We start from the raw sequence: 20,774 nt of genomic DNA, 5'->3' as shown, positions 1-20,774 counted from the left end.
TTTCCTGCACATCAAGGCAGGATGCACCTAACACACATCTGCTGTAGTCCCAAGTATATAAAATACACAGTGCTTGAAATGGAAAGTTAACTCGAAGTAAATCATTCTGACAACTCCTTTGATGTTAATCTCTTGAAATTAGCCACTTCAAACAACAGCAAAAGTAGAAAAAGGATTTTTAGGAAGTATTTATATCACCTTGTTCAGCTAAGATATTAGTGTTGGAAAACAATACCCAGTTTTCATGTGTTTCTGACAGAGATTGCAAAGTCAGCTTTGTCTAGGGATTGAACTTCCAAAGCGCTTTCTTTATCAAAGATCAAGATTAATTGTACACTGGTGAATGAGTCCAATTCAGTTAAGAAGGGTGCCTGTTCTTATCAGTAGGCATCCTTTCCAATAAGCTTTGAATATCTCCTTTTTTTTTTTTTTTGGACCCAGGGATGTGCTGCAACTGAGCTATGGTTCCTGCAATTTTTGTTTTTTGTTTTGAGACATGGTCTTGCCTAAGTTGTCCAGGCTGACCTCAAACTTGTGATCCTCCTGCCTCACCTTCCTGAGCAGCTTAGATTGCAGGTGTGCACCTTTCTTCCAAGCCTGAATTATCTCCTTTTACATTAGTGTAGAGGCAAAAGTTTATCATGTTATAAAACAGGTGGTTTGATTTGTCCTGTGAGTGAATTTGTGCTATGAATCTTTGTGATAATGAAAGAATATGCTTTGTAGTTATTATTCACATGTTACAGGCCTCGTAAACCTTTGTGTGAATCATTCCCCAGCTTTTGTCAAGTTCGTTATTGTATATTTGATATCACATGTAAAAATACTTTTGGAAATGTACTGTTTTTGATAATAAATCAAATGAGCATTTGACTTGCTGTTATTAAGAAAGTACCTTTTCTTTTTCTTTTTTTTTTAGAATAGGAAAAATTTATTAAGGGAAAGAAAACTTCTGTCTAAGAGAGACTTTTGGCAACTCACCCCACTTTTCAAAGATGTTTTACACAGCAAAGCCATGTGGTGAGGCGGGCACAAAGTGGGACAAAACTATAAGACACAACGGAAAATTACAAGGTTGGCGTGAGGTGAGGCAAAACCACAACCAACCAGTAAGATTACAAGTATAGTCACCCAGATAGTATTGATTAAAGGGGGAGCAAGGTCATATAGCAAGCATACAGGGGTTTTCAGTAAGGGTGGGTGAAGGTTAGGGATATTTCCTGGAAAGGCTGGGTTAAGACCTTGGCCCCTCACCCAGGTGATTGATAACCTATTTAGAATATCAGTTACTGCTATTTATCCCTAGGGGAAGCACAAGGGCATAGTAGTTTCTCTCCTTTTACAATTCTGGCCACAGTGAATGTGTCTTTGTTGGCTCCTTGATTTGTTGGCTCCTTGAGGGTGGCCCTGTCTAACTGCCTACAAGATATCTAATTAACTTACCTATCTGCAATATCCCCCCTCTGAAGAAGTACCCATAACTGCGAGGGGTAAAGGGCAAAGACAGCTCTGGCTACTTCCAACTGAAGAGGGGTCGTAGTTGTGATCAGCAGTAGAGTTACTCTAGAGGGTCTATCTAAAGGCCTTTGATAGGTGCCTGGCATTGTCATCCTGGTAGCTGTATAGCTTTAAGTCTGGAGGAGACAAAGCCAAAGAAACAGTTTAGAATGCATGGGCTAACTTATGAGGTCAGCAGGACTGCTATGAATATAGCCCACAAAGAGGATAAGAAGAAGGTCCAGGGACTTCAGAATCCAACATAGAAGTCATATTGTATAGTTTAGCAGTTATGAGCTGTTTATAAGGTCGATCTGGTGGATCCTGGCAAAAGAAGTTAGCACATTTGTCACTGGTTCCATTTGTATGATTGCTTGGAGTTTGGCAGCCGCTAGGCAATAATAAACAAAACTTTTAAGAAATTAGAGCATGCATAATCTAAGCAGAAGCACACTAGAATGAAAGGGCAGGTTGGGGAGAAAGTCACACTTAGAAATTGAAACAGTGATTGAACCTGCTGGACTTAAGATTCTTTCATTGATAGATTATCTATAAGTCTGATACAGAAAGTACTTTTCTAATTATAATTGTTTTTATTTTCTAAGACATTTGAGAATTTTATAGATTCAATAAAATATGGCAGTCTTGATTAAACTAAGCAAAACTTGGGGACAATAAAACAGCATAATAAATACCAGTTCACCATAAAATTATTTCAAAGCCCAAAGTAAGTTGGCAGTTTGGTCTTAAAAGTAGTAGCCCACCTGTGTGGTGGTATCCTTATAACTTTAAAATAAATACAGTATACATTTTAACTTGGAAATTGTACTTCTGATAATACCTACACACACACACACACACACACACGCAAGGGTGTTTGTTGTATTGTTGTATTTATTGTTCACAGTGGAATTCTAGGAAAGCTGATCTTTCTTTTTCTTTTCTTTTTTTTTTTTTAAATGGGGTCTCACTATGTAGTCCAAGCAGTCTTTGAACTCACTATTTGTTGGCCAGGCTGGCCTCAAACTTATGGCAATCCCTACTGCCTCAGCCTCCTGAGTGCTGGGATTATAGGTGTGAGCCACTGCACCTGGCAGGATAGCTGATTTAAAATAAAAAGATTAAGGCTGGATGTGGTGGTGCATGCCTGTAATCCCAGCACTCAGGAGACTGAGGCAGTAGGATCAGTGTGAGTTCGAGACAAGCCTGGGCTACATAGTGAGTTCCAGGTCAGTCTCAAATATATAATGAGACCCTGTCTCCAAAAAAAAAAAAAGATTAAGTAGATTTATTTCTACAAATATGGAAAGATATACAAAATAGTAATTAATAAAACCAAGACAATATGTAACATATCTGATATTTAGAATATTTTTGTAAATGTTAGTAACATTGTACACATTAGCATGTTCTCATGGCATATAATCCAGAAAAAATAAATGCCATACTATGAGGTGGTATTACTTTTGGGAGGTGGTAGATCTAGGAAAAAAATGTTATTGTAACATAAAATTATCATATGCTAATCATAAACATAAAAATAACAAAGAAAAAATTAAAGTAATAATCCTGAATAACTGACCTAAGCCAATTTTTGTACTTAATAATTTTTATTATAGATTTCAGTTTCTTTTGATGAAATGCTAGGAGCTAAGTTCAACAATAACTCATTCCGTCACCTTAGTTGTAGGCTTTGCTGTCCAAATCTGATCTTTAATTATTTGTTAAGGTGACTGACCACTGGTGTTCCAGGCTCTTTTTCTTTCTATTTTAACACACTTCTCACCATGAAATATAAATTACATTTGGCTTAGCCAGTATTTATTGTAGACCTTCTGTGACTAGACCATAGTGTTGGATGCGGGAGAAACACAGACTAAAAAAAAAAAAAGCACAGAAATCCTTTTTTCATGTTATATTATACACAGGGTTCAGAAGAAGTATTGAAGAGATACTGGTACACACATACAGTGTGTGATAGTGATTCCTGAGCTATCCTGTGGAATGAGTAGTAGCTATTTGCTGTGTAGATACAATAAGCAAAAGAAATAATTTGTCAAAACAAAGAATATGAAATAAGTGATTAAAATTTGGTCTCCCTTCCACTGTCAGTTTACAGAGCTGGATTATAAATTCATTTAGAGAGCTAGAAAACTTAATTTGAAGTTTATTTGGAAGAATTTATAAGTGTCGCAGCACACACTGTAAACTGAGACTTTGGGAGGCTGAGACAGGAGGATTGCAACCTCAAGCCCTGCTTGGGCAACTTAGCATCTTAGAGAGACTCTGTCTGAAAATAAAAATATAAAAGAAGACTGGGAATGGAGCTTAGTGCAAAGGCCTGGGCTCAACCCCTGGTATTGGAGTGGGAAAACAAATAAAAAAGAAATGAAAGGAAAACGCTGAGAAAAGATGTGAGGAGTAACTTTATCTAATAGGTATTAAAGTATACCATATATCCTTTAGTTAAAGTGAGTATAGCACACGGATTGGCACATTAACCATTGGAATAGATCAACAAGTTCAGAAAATGGACCAAAATACACCTGGGATTTAGAATATGATATAGATGGCATTGCACACCATCCAGGGCAAAAATTTTTCTTAATAAATGGTGCTAGAAGCAGTTGTGGTGGCGCATGCCTCTAATCATAGCTGCTTGGGAGGTGGAGGCCAGCCCAGGCAACTTACAATTTCTTTAAAAAGGGATGGAGACATAGCTCAGTGTTTTCTGAGTTCAACCCTCAGTCCCATGAATAAAAAAAGTTTAAATTAAGTAGAGCAGCTGGAAACAGGTTAATTAGATTCATACCTTATACCATATACATGCATAAACATCAAATAGATCAGAGATCTACATGTGGAAAGAAACTCTTTAAGTGCCCAAAGAAAATATCAGTGCATTTTCTGGGGTCTGGGTTTGTGGAAAATCTTATAGGAAAAAGTTTACAGCTGAAACTCGGTATCCTGTCCACATAACATTTTGTGGCTTTAAAAAATGCGTAATATGAATCTGTCACCATTGATTGTAAGAGTAGAGGGGAGAAGGCTGGATCAGGCCTTTCTGTGTTGGCGGGCTAGGCTTCTCGAAAAGCTGGGGCTGCAGGTCTGTGCCATTGTTCTCAGCTTCTCTTGACAAGTTCTTCGTTGGGAATCGAAAACAGTCTTGGTCATGTTAGGCAGTGCTTTACCAGTCTTTGACAGTTTTAACTGTCTACTGCTGAGTTTTTAACTGTAGACCCAATGTTTTTCAACAGACCTGTAGAACTTTTTCATTTTCTGTAACTGAAACTTTACAACCACTGAACAGCAAATCCCTATTCCCCTTCCTCTCAGCCTCCAGCAACTGACTACCATTTTACTTTTTTATTGTTTGTTTTTTGGTTTTTGAGACATGGTCTTGCTATGTGGTCCAGGCTATAGCTTGCCTTTTCACCTTGATTGTTTATTTTGCTCTGCAGAAGTTTTTAAGTTCGGTGAAGTCCCATTTCTATACTTGGCTCTTTTTTTGTTTGTTTGTTTCCTTTTGTTTTGAGGTCATATCCAAGATACTATTGCCCATTCCAACATCATGAAGTTTTCTGGGAGTTTTAGCTTCTGTTTTTACTTGTAGGTCTTTAATAATCCATTTTGAGTTAATTTTTGTGTATGGTGTAAGGTGAAGTTCATCTTCGTTCTCTTGCACATAAATACGTAGTTTCCATAACACCATTTATGAAAGACTGCTCCATGCCAGTTGTGTAGTCTTGGCACCCTTTTTGAAGGTTATTTGACCATATGTGGGGCTTATTTCTGGGCCCTGTGTTCTTTTCCATAGGTGTATTTGTCAGTCTTTAAGCCTATGCCATAGTATTTTGATTATTATAGATTTGTCTTGTGTTTTGAAATCAGGAAGTATAAAGCCTACAACCTTGTTTTTTCTTTCTGAAGATTTTACTTTCTGGGGTCCTTTCAGATGCCACATGGGTGGCTGGGGGCTCAGTGGTTCAGCCTGGCAAGCACAAGGACCCAAATTCAATCCCCGGTACCAAAAACAAACAAAAAACATGCCATATGAATTTTAGGGTGTTTTTCCCTACTTACGCAAAAAATGCCATTAGGATTTTCAAAAAGATTGCATTGAATCTGTAGTTTGCTTAGAGTATGAATATTTTAACAATATCAGGGAATAGTAGCAAGGGTGCTGGCGGAGACAAGAAGGTCAGACAGGTCCCACACTTCAGCCTGTCACCTCCGGGGCTTGTTTTCTGTTTTCTCTGGACTAAGGTGCTCATGATGGAGTTATCTAAGAAGGAGAAAATTTGTTCTGGGTGAGCCCAGACTATTCCCAAAATGTGACTGAGGAGAGGACACTAAGGACCAGACTGAGGTTGGGTTTCAAACCAAATACTGGGTTCTCCTGGTTAAGATAATGAACTCTTGAGTGCTTAATAGTGACAATGGCATAATCTACATTAACAACTCATAATTTGAAGGTATGAGATGGAACCCGCATAAACTTGTGGCACATGGAAATTGTGTACACAGGAAAAGGAAATCTATAATTCTTCTCAAGTAGGAAGGCATTGTTCTTCCCCAGAATGAGTATGTTGTGCTCAGTTACCAAGTTTGAAAATCTGTAAGAATTAAAGCAGCTGCTTCGGTGAGGTCCCATCATGGCCCTGGGTGTTACAGCAGTATGTTCTGCAATGGCCATGATTGACTGTTGTGGTACTGACCCTTGTATAAAACTGGAGGAAGTGTGAACATCATGTTGATAAACTGGACTCTTAGGGTTCTTTATAATTACTTCAATGTCATGTTTGTCAGTCCTGGCTTTGTCCCTCTGGGATGGAAACTGCAACATGCTAAGGATAGTATGTATCCCCAGTATTGGAAAGTCTGCCAAGCATACAAGGTGCCACATTTCCATGTCCTTGGAGCAACAACTGTTGTGGTTACCAAAATCATGCTTCTTTCACACTGTTTTTCCTTTTAGCCCCACAGGGTTGTATCCATCCTGCTTTCATTTTTATTATGATGAACACACAGCTTTATAATCAGTCGGCTCTCATTTGGGTGGAACACAGTAAAGCTGATATGAGTGCAGCCCAGAGAGATCTTCATCCAGTTGTTTCCTTTGGATTAGCTGTATTTGCTGCCACAGTTTTTGCATTGAAGATTAGCTTTAGGCACAACTGTAGCTGTTGGGATGTTGTTTTTTTTTTTATCCAAATGAAAATAATTATCAGAAATAAAGCTATTGAATATGGATTGAAGAGAAGATGGTTCTTTGTCATTGCTGTGACAAAATACCTGATGTCCAAAGTTAAGGGAGGAAAGGTTTATTTGGCTCACAGCTTGTAAAGATTTTGGTCCATAGTCATCTGGCTCCAAGGCAGAGTGGCATAGCAGACAAGCCTCACAGAGGAGAAACAGTTCATGGTGGGCAGGAGGTAGCAAAGCAAGCGAGGGAGTTAAGTGGTGTCTTTCTGCCTGTTTTTTATTCTGTCTAGGCTACTGGGATTAGGACAGGTGACAGACCAAACAATGGGCTGATTTAGTAATCACCCACCCTTAATCCTAGCCCCTTTAATCTAGCTTGGACCATGACTCAGTCACACAGTCTAGATTCAAACACCTCTGAAAAAGCCTTACCTATGACTAGAAGGTTTTGGGGGACATCTAAGCACAAGCCATAACAGAAGGCTAAATATTGAATTCAGTATTACCAACTAGATAAAGTCTTTGTCTTTACTTATAATATGGGAAGTAGATGGAAGAACTTTAAAAACGTATTTACATGGTAAGGGGTTCCTGAAGGAGATGGACTAGAGTGGCCAATAAGAGAAGACCATCATCAGTACAGCTTAATAGAACAGTTGAAGCAAAATGCAGATAAGAGAGTCAGAAGTGTTTGCTATAAAGTAGTATAAGAGCTGCCTGTCTTGCAAGTGCAAGGGCCCGAGTTCATTCCCTGGTACCCAAAAATAAATAAGTAGTAACAGATTACAGTGATTCCTAGTGTCCTTTGAATAGTGGATTCAAAACCTTCACAAAGCCCCTGCACTAAAGACCTTTGACTATAGCTACAAAAAGGGGAATTCATTTTAGCCACAAGAGGGTTATGATACTGGTTATGTGGAGACAAAACTGATGATTCCGTTATAGAAGGTGTGTCAAGAATGAGAGGATGGTTCCTTAGAAACTGTGTGGAAAATTGTCCCTGTGATACTGAAACAGATTCAGCTCCAGAAGGTGAGAAGAAAAACAGATAGCCACTGTTAAAATGAAATTATTCTTTAATTCTTCATTACTTGAAAATTGTACATATTACTAAAGAATTATGCAACAAGCCTACTCTAGTTGAAATGTTCTTTTTCTCAGAGGTGCCCTTGTGAGGATGATTTAAATATTTTTATTACCATTTTGGAATGGAGAAGCCATTCTGTATATGCCTTTGAATTCCTGCCTTTCTTTATTACCTCTTCTTACCCTCAAAAAGAAAACGTATTTCATCTAAATAGCTAATTGCATTTCCTCTAGGTTTTTAATTTCTTTATTTTTCCCCCATTAAGTTTATTGGTACATTTAAAGCAAATAATACAGTTACATTATCATTGGGATCTTGTACCTTTACATGGTACGTCTTGGTTCCTATTTTATCCGCATACCCCTGCTCTCCTTTCACCCCCTTCACACATACCTATTTACAAATACTTTGTTTCCATTTTTTCCTTTTTTCATATTTTTTCTTTTCCCTTATTTCCTTTCCCCTTCTCTTCCCACTTTCCCTTTAGCCATTCTCTTCCTATTTCACACTATCAATTATACCATTTGAACCTTATTTACACTTTTAGTTTTTCACACCAGAGAAACTATTTGGTATTTACTCAGGTGTCCTATTTATTTCAATTAAGAGTATGGCCTTAATGTCCATCCATTTAGTTATAAATGTCTCTAGTTTCTCATTCTTTATGGCTGAGTAGTACTCCATTTTATAGAAAAACCACATCTTTATCCAGTCTCCAGTTGATGGGCATTTGGGTTGTTTTCAAGTTTTAGCTATTACAAACTGTGCTGCTTGCTATAAACATTGGTGAGCATATATCACTGTGGCATGATTCTTTTAATTCTTTTGGAAAGATACCCAGCAGAGGGAGGATAGCTGGGTCAAATGGGACCTCTCCTCCTAGTTCTTTGAGGTATCTCCATATTGATTTCCATAGTGGTTACACCATTCTGCACTACCATCAGCAATGGAGAAGGGTTCCTTTCTTCCCACAGCCCCTCCAGCATTTTTTATTGGTTGATTTCTTGTTAGCAGCCATTCTTTCCGGGGTAAGGCAAAATCTCATTGTTTTCATCTGCGTCTCTCGAATGACCAGTGATGTTGAACATTTTTTCATATATTTATTTGCTGCTTTTACTGGTTTGAGAAATGTCTGTTCATTTCAGATTCCCATTTTTGAATCAGGGCTTTGTATTTGGGGTTCTAATTTTTTTTTTTTTTTTTTTTTTTTTTTTTTTTTTTAGATAGTAGTCCTTTGTGTAGATTAAAAATTTTTTCCCACATTGTAGGTTGTCTCTTAGCTTTGTTGGTGGTTTTTCTTGCACTGCAAAAACTTTTTAATACAATGAGATCCCAGTTGTTTATTCTTTGTGCAAGTTCTCATGCTGCTGAGGAAGTCTTCATAAAGTCTTTTCCTATGCCAAAGCCTTTGAGAGTTTTACCTAATTTACTTGCCAGTAGTTTTACAATTTCTGTTTTGATATTTAGATCTTTAATCCACTTGGATTTAATTCAGTGCATGGTGAAAGATACAGCTCTAGTTTTAATCTTTGGCAAGTTGAAATTCAGTTTTTCCAACACCATTTATTAAAGAGGCTATCTTTCCTCCAGGGAGGATGGTTAGCTCCTTTGTCAAAAATGAGGTAGCTGAGTATGTCTGGAGTTGTTTCTGCATCTTCTTATCAATTCCATTGATCCTCAGGTCTGTTTCTTTGCCAGTACCATGCTGTTTTTATCACAGTGGCTTTGTAGTATAGTTTCATATTGGGAATTGTGAATACCCCCTGGAATGGCTTTTGTTATTCTAGGTCTCTTCTGGTTTCAAATGAATTTTTGGATTGTTTTCTCTAGTTCTGTGAAATATACTGTTGGGATTTCAATCAGGATTGCTTTGAATCTGTATAGCAGTTTTGGGAGTATAGCATTTTCACTATGTTGGTTCTTCCTACCCAGGAGCAAGGGATGTCTTTCCATTTCCATATATCCTCTTCTATCTCTTTTTTTGAGAGTGCTGTAGTTTCCAGTGTAGAGGTCTTTTCTTTCCATCGATAAATTGATTCCTATATATTTCATTTTTTGAGATATTATTTGAAAGGAAGTGTTTCCCTAATTTCACTCTCAGTCTGTTAATTGTATACAAGAAGGCTGTTGATTTTTGAGTGTTGACCTTGTATCCAGCTACTCTACTGAATCTGTCAATTAAGTGTAGAAGTCTTTTGGCAGAGTTTTTTGGGTCTTCTATGGTATTCTATCATATCATCAGGAAATAGTGACAGTGTAACATCTTTTTATTCCTTTTATTTCTTTTCCTTGTCTAATTGCTGTGGCTAATGTTTCTAGAACTATATTGAACAGGAGTGGTGATAGTCACCATCCTTGTCTTGTTCCTGATTTTAGCATGAAGGTTTTCCATTTTTTGACCATTTAGTGTGATATTAGCTGTTGATTTTTCATCGATAGCATTTTTCAGGTTGAGATAAAGACCTATTCCAATTTTCGGTAGGGTTTTTATCATAAGTGGGTGTTGAATTTTGTCAAATGCTTTTTCTCCATCTATTGAGATGATCATATGGTTTTTGTCCTTGACTGTATTAATACAGTATATTACATTTATTGACTTACATATGTTGAACCATCCTTGCATCCCTGGGATAAAACTACTCGGTCAGGGTGTATGATCTTCTTGATAACCCTCTGTATTCTGTTTGCCAGGATCTTATTTAGGATTTTTGCATCTATGTTTATTAGGGAGATTGGCCTCTAGTTCTCTTTTTGGTTGGGTCTTTCTCTGCTTTTGGAATTAAAGTAACACTTGCTTCCAGAAATGAATTTGGAAATATTGCTTCCCTTTCAATTTGAAAAGTTTAAAGAGTAGTGGTGGTAGTTCTCTAAATGTCTTGTAGAATTCAACAGTGAAGCCATCAGGAATTGGGCTTTTCTTTGTTGATAATGTGTTTTTGTTGTTTTGTTTTGTTTTTCTTTTTTTTTTTGAGACAGGGTTTCACTATGTAGTTGAGACTGACCTAAAACTCACTATGTAGCCCAGGCTGGTCTCGAACTCAGTGATCCCCCTGCCTCAGCCTCCTGAGTACTGGGATTATAGGCGTGTACCACCACGACCAGCTCTTAGTAATGTTTTAATTACATTTTCAGTTTCACTGGATGTAATTGGGGTGTTTAGAGTTTCTTTATCTTCTTCGTTCAACTTTGGAAATTCATACATATCTAGGAATCTGTGCATTTATATCTTCTGTATTTTCCATTTTATTCGAGTACAGGTAGTCGAAATAAGTATTATTGATCCTCTGGATTTCTGCTGGATCTGTTGTGACTTCACCTTGTTCATTCCGAAGTGCATGATTTTGAGCCTTATCTTTCCTTGTTTTGATAACATTGGCTAAGGATCTATCAATTTTACTTATTCTTTCAAAAAACCAACTCTGATTTGTTGATTTTTTTTTTTTTTTTTTTTTTTTTTTTTTTTTTTTTTTTTTAGTATCATTCTCTTGGTCTCCACTCCGTTAATTTCTGCTCTGATCTTTATAATTTCCTCCCTTCTACAGGCTTTCGGTTTGTCTTGTTATCAATTTCCCTCGTAGAACTGCTTTTATTGTGTCCCATAGATTCCTGTATGCTGTATTGACATTATCATTTAATTGTAAAAACTGTCTAATTCTTTAATTTCCTCTGTGACCCCAATGGTTGTTCAATAGGGTGTTTGTTATATAATGTCCATGTGTTTGTGAAGTTCTTGAGGTTTCTTATGCTATTGATCTCCAATCTGATAATATACAGGGAATAATTCAATTCCTTAAGCATTTTCTGTGAGCTAACATGTGGTCTATTTTGGAGAATTACCTGTGTGTAGCTGAAAAGAATGTATATTCTGAATTTGTGGGATGGAACATGCTGTAGACATTTACTAAGTCCATTTGTTCAAAGACTTGGTTCAGTTCTGTTATTTTTTTGTTGCGTTTTTGTTTAGATGATCTATTTGTGTCAATGGAGTATTGAGGTCCCCCACTACAATTGTATTAGTGCTTATTTTGTTTTTCATATCCATTAATAATTGTTTTGTATAGTTGGGGACACTAGTATTCGATGCATATATATTTATGATTGTCGTTTTTTTCCCTTTTGTATTGTTCCCTTTACAAGGATGTGTAGTGGTCTTCTTTGTTTCTCTTAATTAGTTTGGGTTTGAAATCTACTCTGTCTGCAAGTAAGATAACTATGCCTGCTTTTTTTCCAGGCTCCTGTCACATGGAGAACTGTTTTCCATCCTTTTACTCTCAGTCCATGTATTTGTGGATTAAGTTAATTTTTGTATACAGCGTATTGTTGGATTTTGCTTCTTAATCCATTCTGCCAGCTTATTTGTTTTGATGATTGAGGCCATTAACATTGATGGTTGTAACTGTTATGTATTGACTTTTCATTGTCATGTTATTTTCCTATTGTTGGTTCTTTTATTTATTTTTATTTATTTTTTATTTATTTGATACTGGGGATCAGACTCAGGAGCTTGTGCTTATGAGGCAAGCAGCAGAACCACTGAACTAAATCCCCTGGTTCTTTTATTTATTCATTTTTCCCTCTCTCCCTTTAATTTCTTGCTTTGCCTGGTATATTTGCTCTGCTGGCCCTTACGGAGTTGTAGCCTTCATTTTCTTTTTCCAGGATATTGTTTAGAAGTGTTTGGAGTGCCAGTTTAGTGTTCATGAAATTTTTCAGATGTTCTTAGTTGTGGAAGTATCTTATTTCCCCATCAGTTTAGAAATATAGTTTAGCAGGATATATCAGTCTGGGTTGGAGGTTGTTTTCTTTTAGGACTTGAAATACCTCACTCCAGGCTCTCTTTGACTTGAGGGTTTGTGCTGTGATTCTGATGGGCTTTCCTTTGCATGTGATTTGTTTCTTTTCTCTACCTGCTCATAGTATCTTGTTCTTCTAGGAATTGTTGGATTGATTTCTCATGATCTGTTGCTGTTTTTAAGAAATCTCTCTCTTCATGGTCACTGACTGCAATCCTAGCTTCCATATCTGAAATTCTATCGTCACATTCATTCATTCTGATGTGAATGCTTTTTGTAGTTTTTTTTTTTTTTTTGGTACCGGGGATTGAACTTGGGTCCTTGCGCTTGCAAGGCAGGCCACCAAACTGCTGAGCTAAATCCCGGCCCTCTGTAGAGTTTTTAATCTCCTGGATATCTGTTTGAATCTGTTTCATGGTTTCTATTTCTTTCCTATGTTGGGAATTCAAGGTTTTCATTTCTTTCCTGTGCTGGGCATTCATGGTTTCCATCATGGGCCTGAGCTCATCTTTTTTTTTTTTTTTTTCCTTTTCCTGTTTCTGTTCTAGAGTCTAATCTAGTCTTTCATTCTTCTCACCATCTCTGTCTTTATCTGGGAAATTATTTCTGTTTTGAATTTTTCTAGAGCTTCATTTATCTCTTTTGTTACTTCCTGTGCTATCTGTCCAGGGTGTCCACATGGTTGACTGTCACACTTTCCCACCTCATTTTCCCCAGAGTTTACCTTGGGTGAGGTGAACGTCTCTGCTTGTGCCTTGTTTAAATATCTTGTCATTTCTATTTTTTTGTTGGTACTGACCTAGGTTTAATTCCTGGGTTAATACTTTGTTCTTCCAGATATAGCTGGTCTTTAGGTTTTGAGTCTCTCATGACTCTGAGGCAGTCTCATTTTCATTATACCAGGTATTATATCAGTCACAACACCTTAGCCCAAGTGATAGTCAACAACACAGTATCAGGCACAGCTTAGATAATGACAATTTGTGGTAGTTATTAATCTGTCACCTTTAACTGTGTGAATTAAGTCAAAATCGAGGACCAGCCCAAAATATGTTTATAGCGAATAAACTCTTCACTATAGCAACTTTACCCTTCAGGATGGGGACTTAGAAGCAGTTGGGAAGAGGATAGATAGGATAGAGAAAGGTTAGAAGTGAGATCAGAGGACACAGGAAGATCACAAACTCTAGGAAGCTGTTGAAGAGAAGACAGAACAAAATATGCACAAGACAGAACAAACTAACACCAATAAGGAGGCTAGAGACTATTATCGCTTTCTTTGTAAACTAATGGCAGTTGAGAAAAGGAAAAGAAAACAAATTCAAATTAGGATAGGAACAAAAGGAGAGAAATAAAGCTGGAAGAGTAAGAGAAAAGAAGATAAGGAAAAAATTATAGGAAAGAAAAAGATAGATAAAAACTTTTTAAATGTTTAAAGATAAGAGAAAATATTACTTTGAAAGTAAAAAATGCAAATAGAAATAGAGGGCCTCCTTCAGGGTATGCCTCTGTTGACACAATAGATAGTGTGGGCATAGTTTGCGGATCTAAGTTAATTAGTCTCAGCAAACCAGCAGCTGTCTCCCCGAGGTTCAGTCTGATGTCTGGCGCAGGGGGCCAAGTTGAGATCTCTGACTTCTGCTGGGTTGAACTCTGAAAGGTTCTACTGCAGGTTCCAGCTGTCTTTCCTCTAAAGTTAGACCAGGTTCTGATGTGAGGTTGGTGGTCCCTCCAACTTACCAACTATGGTGTTGTGGTGTGCCTTTATCACCGAGATGTTCTTCATAAACACATGGAAATTAAATAACACCCTTCTAAACAACCATTGGTCACAGAGGAAGTTAAAGAAGAAATTAGACAGTTTCTACAGTTAAATGATAATGTCAGTACAGCATACAGGAATCTGTGGAACACAATAAAAGCAGTTCTACAAGGGAAATTCATAGCAGTAAATGACCGTAATAGGAAAACAGAGTGAGCTCAAATAAATAACCTAATGCTTAACCTTAAGCTCTTTGAAAAAGAAGAAGAAGGCAAACTAAAAGCTTGTAGAAGGGAGGAGATTATAAAGATCAGAGCAGAAATTAATACAGTGGAGACTAAGAGAATGGTACAAAAAAAAAATCAATGAATCAAAGAGTTGATTTTTTCAAAGAATAAGTAAAATTGATAAACCTTTAGCCAACATTATCCAAAAAAGGAAAGAGAAGGCTCAGTATCATGCACTTAGGAATGAAAAAGGTGAAGTCACAACAGATCCAGCAGAAATCCAGAGGGTCATCAATACCTGCTTCGACAAGCTGTACTCTAGTAAAATGGAAAATACAGAAGAAATGCACAGATTCCTAGATACATATGAATTTCCAAAACTGAACAAAGAAAATAAAGCAAAAAAAGAAAGAAATAGTATAGCTAAACACAATGTGTAATCTTGTTCCTGGATCAGGAAAAAAGGAGGGAAAACTAGGATATTATTCAGACAGTTGGCTAATTTGGAATATGGATTGTGGATTAGATAACTGTAATCACCTGGGTCCTAGGCAGGATGGCATTCTAGAAAGGCATCACAGAGGAAATACAGTCCATGGCAGCAAATGACCAGCGCCAATAATGGAAGCTTCTTTCTGCCCCTTTTTTATATTCTATCTAGGCTACTGGATTTAGGGTGGGGTACCAGACCAATCAGTGGATTAATTTAGTAATCACACACCCTTAATCCCAGCATCACACATTCTAGATCTAGCCGCCTCTGAAAAAGCCTTACCTGTGACTGCATGAGGCTTTGGGGGAGTATCTAGACACAAGCTATAACAATTGTTGGATTTCTGTATTTTGATAAATGTACTGTGATTATATTAGAGAAAAATTCTTGTATCCTTGTTCTACTGAAATACATGTTGAAGTATTTCCAGAATGAAAGATTACATATATTTTGATCTCACCAACTGTTGGAGTTCATCTAAGGAAACTTCTGTGCTAATGTGAAAATACTGAGTTTTGCTATGCATGGTAGAAGAAATTTAGAAGCAACCTAATAACAGACATTAAAGCATTGTTTATATTATGGTATATTATATGGAGTCCTTTAAAATTATGTTGTATATTTTTATTTACAAAATTATGTTTCTAGTTGTATTGATGAAGGGTTTTTTGTTTACAAGAAAAGGATACCAGTGTAGGCCACTTGAAATTACCAGGGTAGGACAACAAAGTAACGAGACAGCTGAGAATCCCTAAAAAGGGAGAGAGAACATGGGATCTTATTGTCAACTTCTAGGAATTCTTTCTATGTAGGGTAGTGTCCTTGAAGTGTCTCAACTTTAGTACCTACATTTTTTTTTATTCAGTTTAAATTCCCTAAAGAAGGATCTGGTTGGTCCAACTCTTCTAAGGCACAGTCACGTTAGCACAGTAAGGCCTGAAAGGATGGATAAGAGTTTTAAAAATATATGCTATCTAGTACAATTCTATTTTGTAGAACTGCAAAGTGAGTGTGCAGTGAGATAAAGAGTCAAAGGTGCTGAGCAGGGTGTGGTGGTGCATGTCCACAGTCCTAGCACTCAGGAGGCTGAGGTAGGAGGATCACCTCGAGTTTGGGGACAGCCTGGGCTACATAATGAGCTCAAGGCCAGTCTGGACTGCATAGTGAGACCTTGTCTCACAAAACACAACAGCTGAGAGTTCTGTTTGGTTATGTTAATTTTGAAATTTCTATTAGACATGAAAGTAGAGAGCTGAATTCTTTGGTGGCCAAAGTGGCAAACAAATAACATCTGCCCTTATATTTTTCTAGATCAGCATCATCCCTTCTGTTCCTGTGGCAGAGAATTGAGGGGTCTGAACTAAGTTTTCTCTTTTTTTTTGAGACAGGGTCTCACTATGTAGTTGAGACTCACCTGGAACTCACTGTGTAGCCCAGGCTCTTCTTGAACTCACAGCAATCTTTTCTGCCTCAGCCTCCCGAGTGCTGGGATCACAGGCTTGTGCCACCATACCCAGCTGAACTAAATTTTCTTTTAGAGTTAAGCAAACTCTAAGCTTCTTTTTTGAAAAAAAAAATTAAAAAATCTCCTCTGGGCACCCTTCATAGCACTACCCAGGCTGGTTGAACTCACAGCAATCTTTTCTGCCTCAGCCTCCCGAGTGCTGGGATCACAGGCTTGTGCCACCATACCCAGCTGAACTAAATTTTCTTTTAGAGTTAAGCAAACTCTAAGCTTCTTTTTTGAAAAAAAAAATTAAAAAATCTCCTCTGGGCACCCTTCATAGCACTCCCTTCAGTTAGAGGCAGGAGTCCCTCCTGGCACAGATGCATGTCAGAGTGCACTGCCCACCCCATCTCGGTCAGCTCTGCATTTGGTGTGCTGCTCTCAACCATCTAGACTTCATTTCCCTCCTGTGTGAAATTATCCTTGACTTAATCTTGTTTCTATTTTTTAATTTATTTTTTTCTAATTGGTCTAAATCAAAAGATAATCACCTATGTACCCCCTTTACATTTCTCAACATTTAAGGATAGTTCAGCCCCTGGTAGCAAACATTTGTTGAGCCAGGATAAATGAAAATGCAAATAAATGCAACTGTTTTGACTTTTCAGATATCCACACTGAAGCAGTTCAAGCTGCACTGGCAAAGCATAAAGAACAAAAAATGGCTCTGCCCATGCCCACCAAAAGAAGGTCCACATTCATCCAGTCTCCTGCAGATGCCTGCACACCTCCTGGTAGGTTTGTGATACCCTTTTTGCTCTGACAGTTAGTATTGTGATGTTCCTGAAATAAACTCTGCCTTTTTCTCTGAGGTAGGAACTAGAATGCTCTACACATCATTAGAGGTATGTAAGAAGGTAACAAGTTTTGATTGTTGCCACATGTAGACAACACACAAGAGAAGCCTTGAGAATAAAACTAATTTAAAAACAAGACAAAACAAAAAGCATCTTTCCTTCTGACATCTCACCATTTCTTTGCAATCTCCGCACTCATGTAGTCATTAATAAATACAGGCCAAAGCTGCTCTGACTAAATAGTGTTTGCTTGGCCACCCAAAATATGACCCAAGGTCATGTATTTGATTCATTTATATTTCTAAATCTGATGCTTCATCTCTGTTGTAGGCATAGAAGTAGGTCTTGGGACAGTATTTTGTGTGTCACTGAAGATTATGGGAAAGCACTCATGCAGATTTGTTATAGGTCTGAAGATATGTTTGTGTGTGTGTGTGAATATACTTTATATACATTTTTATATTGTTTAGAATCCACTTTTTTTAACCTTAGGTCCTGAGATTAGTGGGAACTAGCTATCTTTATACCATACCCACTCACCAGACTGGGAGCCTTTATTCCCCCTCACATAAATTAACATCAAAAAAGAAAAAAGTTATAACTTCACATTTGAGGAACAACAGGAAGAGCCTTAAGCTGTCTCATTTATTCAGAATTTTACCAGGTTTTTCCAGAACCTTAAAAATAATTTTTTTACATCAAATCCCAGACAAGATCTTGATACAGACCTCTCAGAATAAATATAATAAAATATACTTCAGATTCCTCAGATAGTACCTGTCTCCGTACCCATCATGTTACTACTAATGAAATCCTTAGGGGAAATATTTGCTGATACTGTTGTGGCCTGCTTCTCTGGGAAGGTTCCTACGAAGTCATATTTTTGTTACTGATTTTTATTCACAGCTGTCACATTGTTGAGCTATTTATATTGGTCCCATTCACAGATTCAGACTCGGTATTAATAGCTTTTGCCTAGATTTTGGCTAACTTGTCAGAGCATATAGATGTGCTGTGGGCTTATTAACTGTGTGCTTTTTTCTTCTTGTCTGTGGTATCAATATGTTTGAAAGAGAAATAGCTCTGTGGCTTCAAGTATATCTCTAGATGTAATACAGGATACCTCTAGCATACCATCACAATAAGGCATTTTGTGTCTATAATGGTGCATACTTAAAACCCACTCTCACTCAGAATCTTGGATGGGTTCATTAGTGCAGTACAAGTTGGGTCCTCACAGACAAAGGGGGCTCTTAGTTTAGTAACCATTCCCTGTTGGCAGATTCCACTATACAGCAACTGAGGGTTCAGTTGCGGTAAATGGCAAAGGGTACAGAGCAATGGGATGGGAGTTTCTTAGAAACAATCCTCTCCAAGGCTGTGTTAAATAATTGCAGTTTCAGTAAATAGGCTTCTCTTATGGCTTTGGGTTAAATGTGAGAGTGCAGCAAAGGATCTTGAGAAAGCAAAGATGGAGTGGAAACTTTTCTAATCTTCTGCAGAAGTCACTGCCTGAGGGGAATTTACCAGTTCTAGAAACAAATCTCAGCTGTTCATTGCTGAATGAGACCATAGTCTTGGAATTTACTATAGGCTTCTGTGTTTCTAAACACTAATGTTCTGCTCTGTGTGAACACTTGAAGACACATCATAATGTTCTTTGGGGGCAGGGATTGGGGTACCAGGGATCAAACTCAGGATCTTGCGCTTTTGAGGCAGGCACAGGGCCACTAAGTTAAATCCCCAGCCCCTCTTTTCTTTTTTTTTTTTTGTTTTTTTGAGGCAAGGTCTCACTATATAATTCAGGCTGATCTTGAATGCACTATGTAGTCCAGGCTGGCCTTGAACTTGCAGCAATCTTCCTGCCTCAGCTTCCCGAGTGTTGGGATTATAGCCATGTACCACCATGCCTGGGTCATATGTTCTTGTTCACTTTACATATTTCAATAATTTCATGAGTGTAGAGATGTAGTCCCCTCTCCTAAGATCTGTATTGTGCAGAACAGAGTAATATCCATTTATCTTCTGTTTTGGGGTGTTTCTGAATAGTGTTTGAGAAACCTCATTGTTCTCTTAGGGACATAACGTATTGTCTGTTAGAATTCTTTCCTAACAGGTGGAAATATTGAGGTTACTCTGCATCATGAATTCTCACACATCCCCCACATGGAATAGATCTTAAAGCTCATTCAACAATCATGCATGTGCCTAGGACAAATACTTTGCTCTGGTGAAGGAACATGAAAAGAAATACTGTGTGTATATCAAAAGGCTTCTGTTAGCACCTTCCATTTTTGCAGGTGGAACTTGCAAATTCACATAGAGTTCCAGTTCCATTCTCTTTCCAAGCTTCTCAGAACCACTAGTCAAGGGCATTGGCTGCTGTGCTCACTTCAGCACATATGCTGTAGTTGGAATGATGCAGATTGCCATGGCCTCTGCACAGGATGACACACAGAGTTGGGAAGTGTTCCATATTTTTCTGTCTGCCAAATAAGTCATCCTTTGTCAAAAAAAACCAAAAAAAAAACAAATAAAAAAAACCTTCTCTCTTATCCTCTTGCAGTTCAAGTCTATATTAGCCTTTCTCATAATCTGTTAAATCTTACCCAGAGCTGTCAAATAGGTTTTCTCTTGCATTATCTATTCTGATAGCTCCTGAAACATCTAAGTTTAGAAAAATTCTGAGGCTGCTTTCAAGGAATAGGGAGTATGGGAGGAGAGAATTGACAATATTGCTTGTTACTGGCCAGGTTTTTTTCTTTTTTAATAAAAATTAGCTTCAGGCCAGCTATTTTTTTAAAATGACCTAAAAAGATACACACTTTGCATACTGTTTGAGATGTCACACTTCGTATCACAGAGCAGACTGCAGATTACAGTCCGTACTCAGCACATGCTGTCCTGGTGAACCTAGCCTCTGGAGTGACTCCTAGAATTCATTCGCTCTCTTTGGCTTCTTTGGGAGGGACTCACCACATAACTGCTTGAATTACTGAGTTGATGAAAAGGTAGAGCTTCTTTTGGAGGAACTTAGCAAAAAGGATTTAAGGAGTAAAATGTCATAAATCTTGGCTTCATTTATAATATCCTATAGTCTGGAAAGTATGGTAAATAGTTGGCATAGGAAATAATTTGCCTTTTGTTCATAAATAACTCAAATAATAAGATGTCAGTCAATTTAAAACTTGATTACTGAGTTGATGAAAAGGTAGAGCTTCTTTTGGAGGAACTTAGCAAAAAGGATTTAAGGAGTAAAATGTCATAAATCTTGGCTTCATTTATAATATCCTATAGTCTGGAAAGTATGGTAAATAGTTGGCATAGGAAATAATTTGCCTTTTGTTCATAAATAACTCAAATAATAAGATGTCAGTCAATTTAAAACTTGTGTATTAATATATAT

At 37.5% G+C, this 20,774-nt stretch overlaps 1 protein-coding gene and 2 pseudogenes across 1 annotated transcript in view; all 3 read left to right on the top strand.

Moving 5' to 3' along the window:
• Window positions 1–20,774, top strand: part of Dip2b (disco interacting protein 2 homolog B) — a 140,722-nt gene that overhangs the window by 27,317 nt on the left and 92,631 nt on the right. Inside the window, exon 4 of the mRNA XM_033763889.1 lies at window positions 17,180–17,305. Within this exon, the coding sequence (XP_033619780.1) occupies window positions 17,180–17,305 (126 nt within the window). The remainder of the gene's footprint in view (window positions 1–17,179; window positions 17,306–20,774) is intronic.
• On the top strand, window positions 6,291–7,754 carry LOC104861988 (annotated as a pseudogene).
• On the top strand, window positions 19,753–19,850 carry LOC117286187 (annotated as a pseudogene).

This window comes from Fukomys damarensis, unplaced genomic scaffold (assembly GCF_012274545.1).
Source record: "Fukomys damarensis isolate Sample0158 unplaced genomic scaffold, DMR_v1.0_HiC HiC_scaffold_15, whole genome shotgun sequence".
NCBI lineage: Eukaryota > Metazoa > Chordata > Mammalia > Rodentia > Bathyergidae > Fukomys > Fukomys damarensis.
This window is presented reverse-complemented; position numbering and strand designations above follow the sequence as displayed.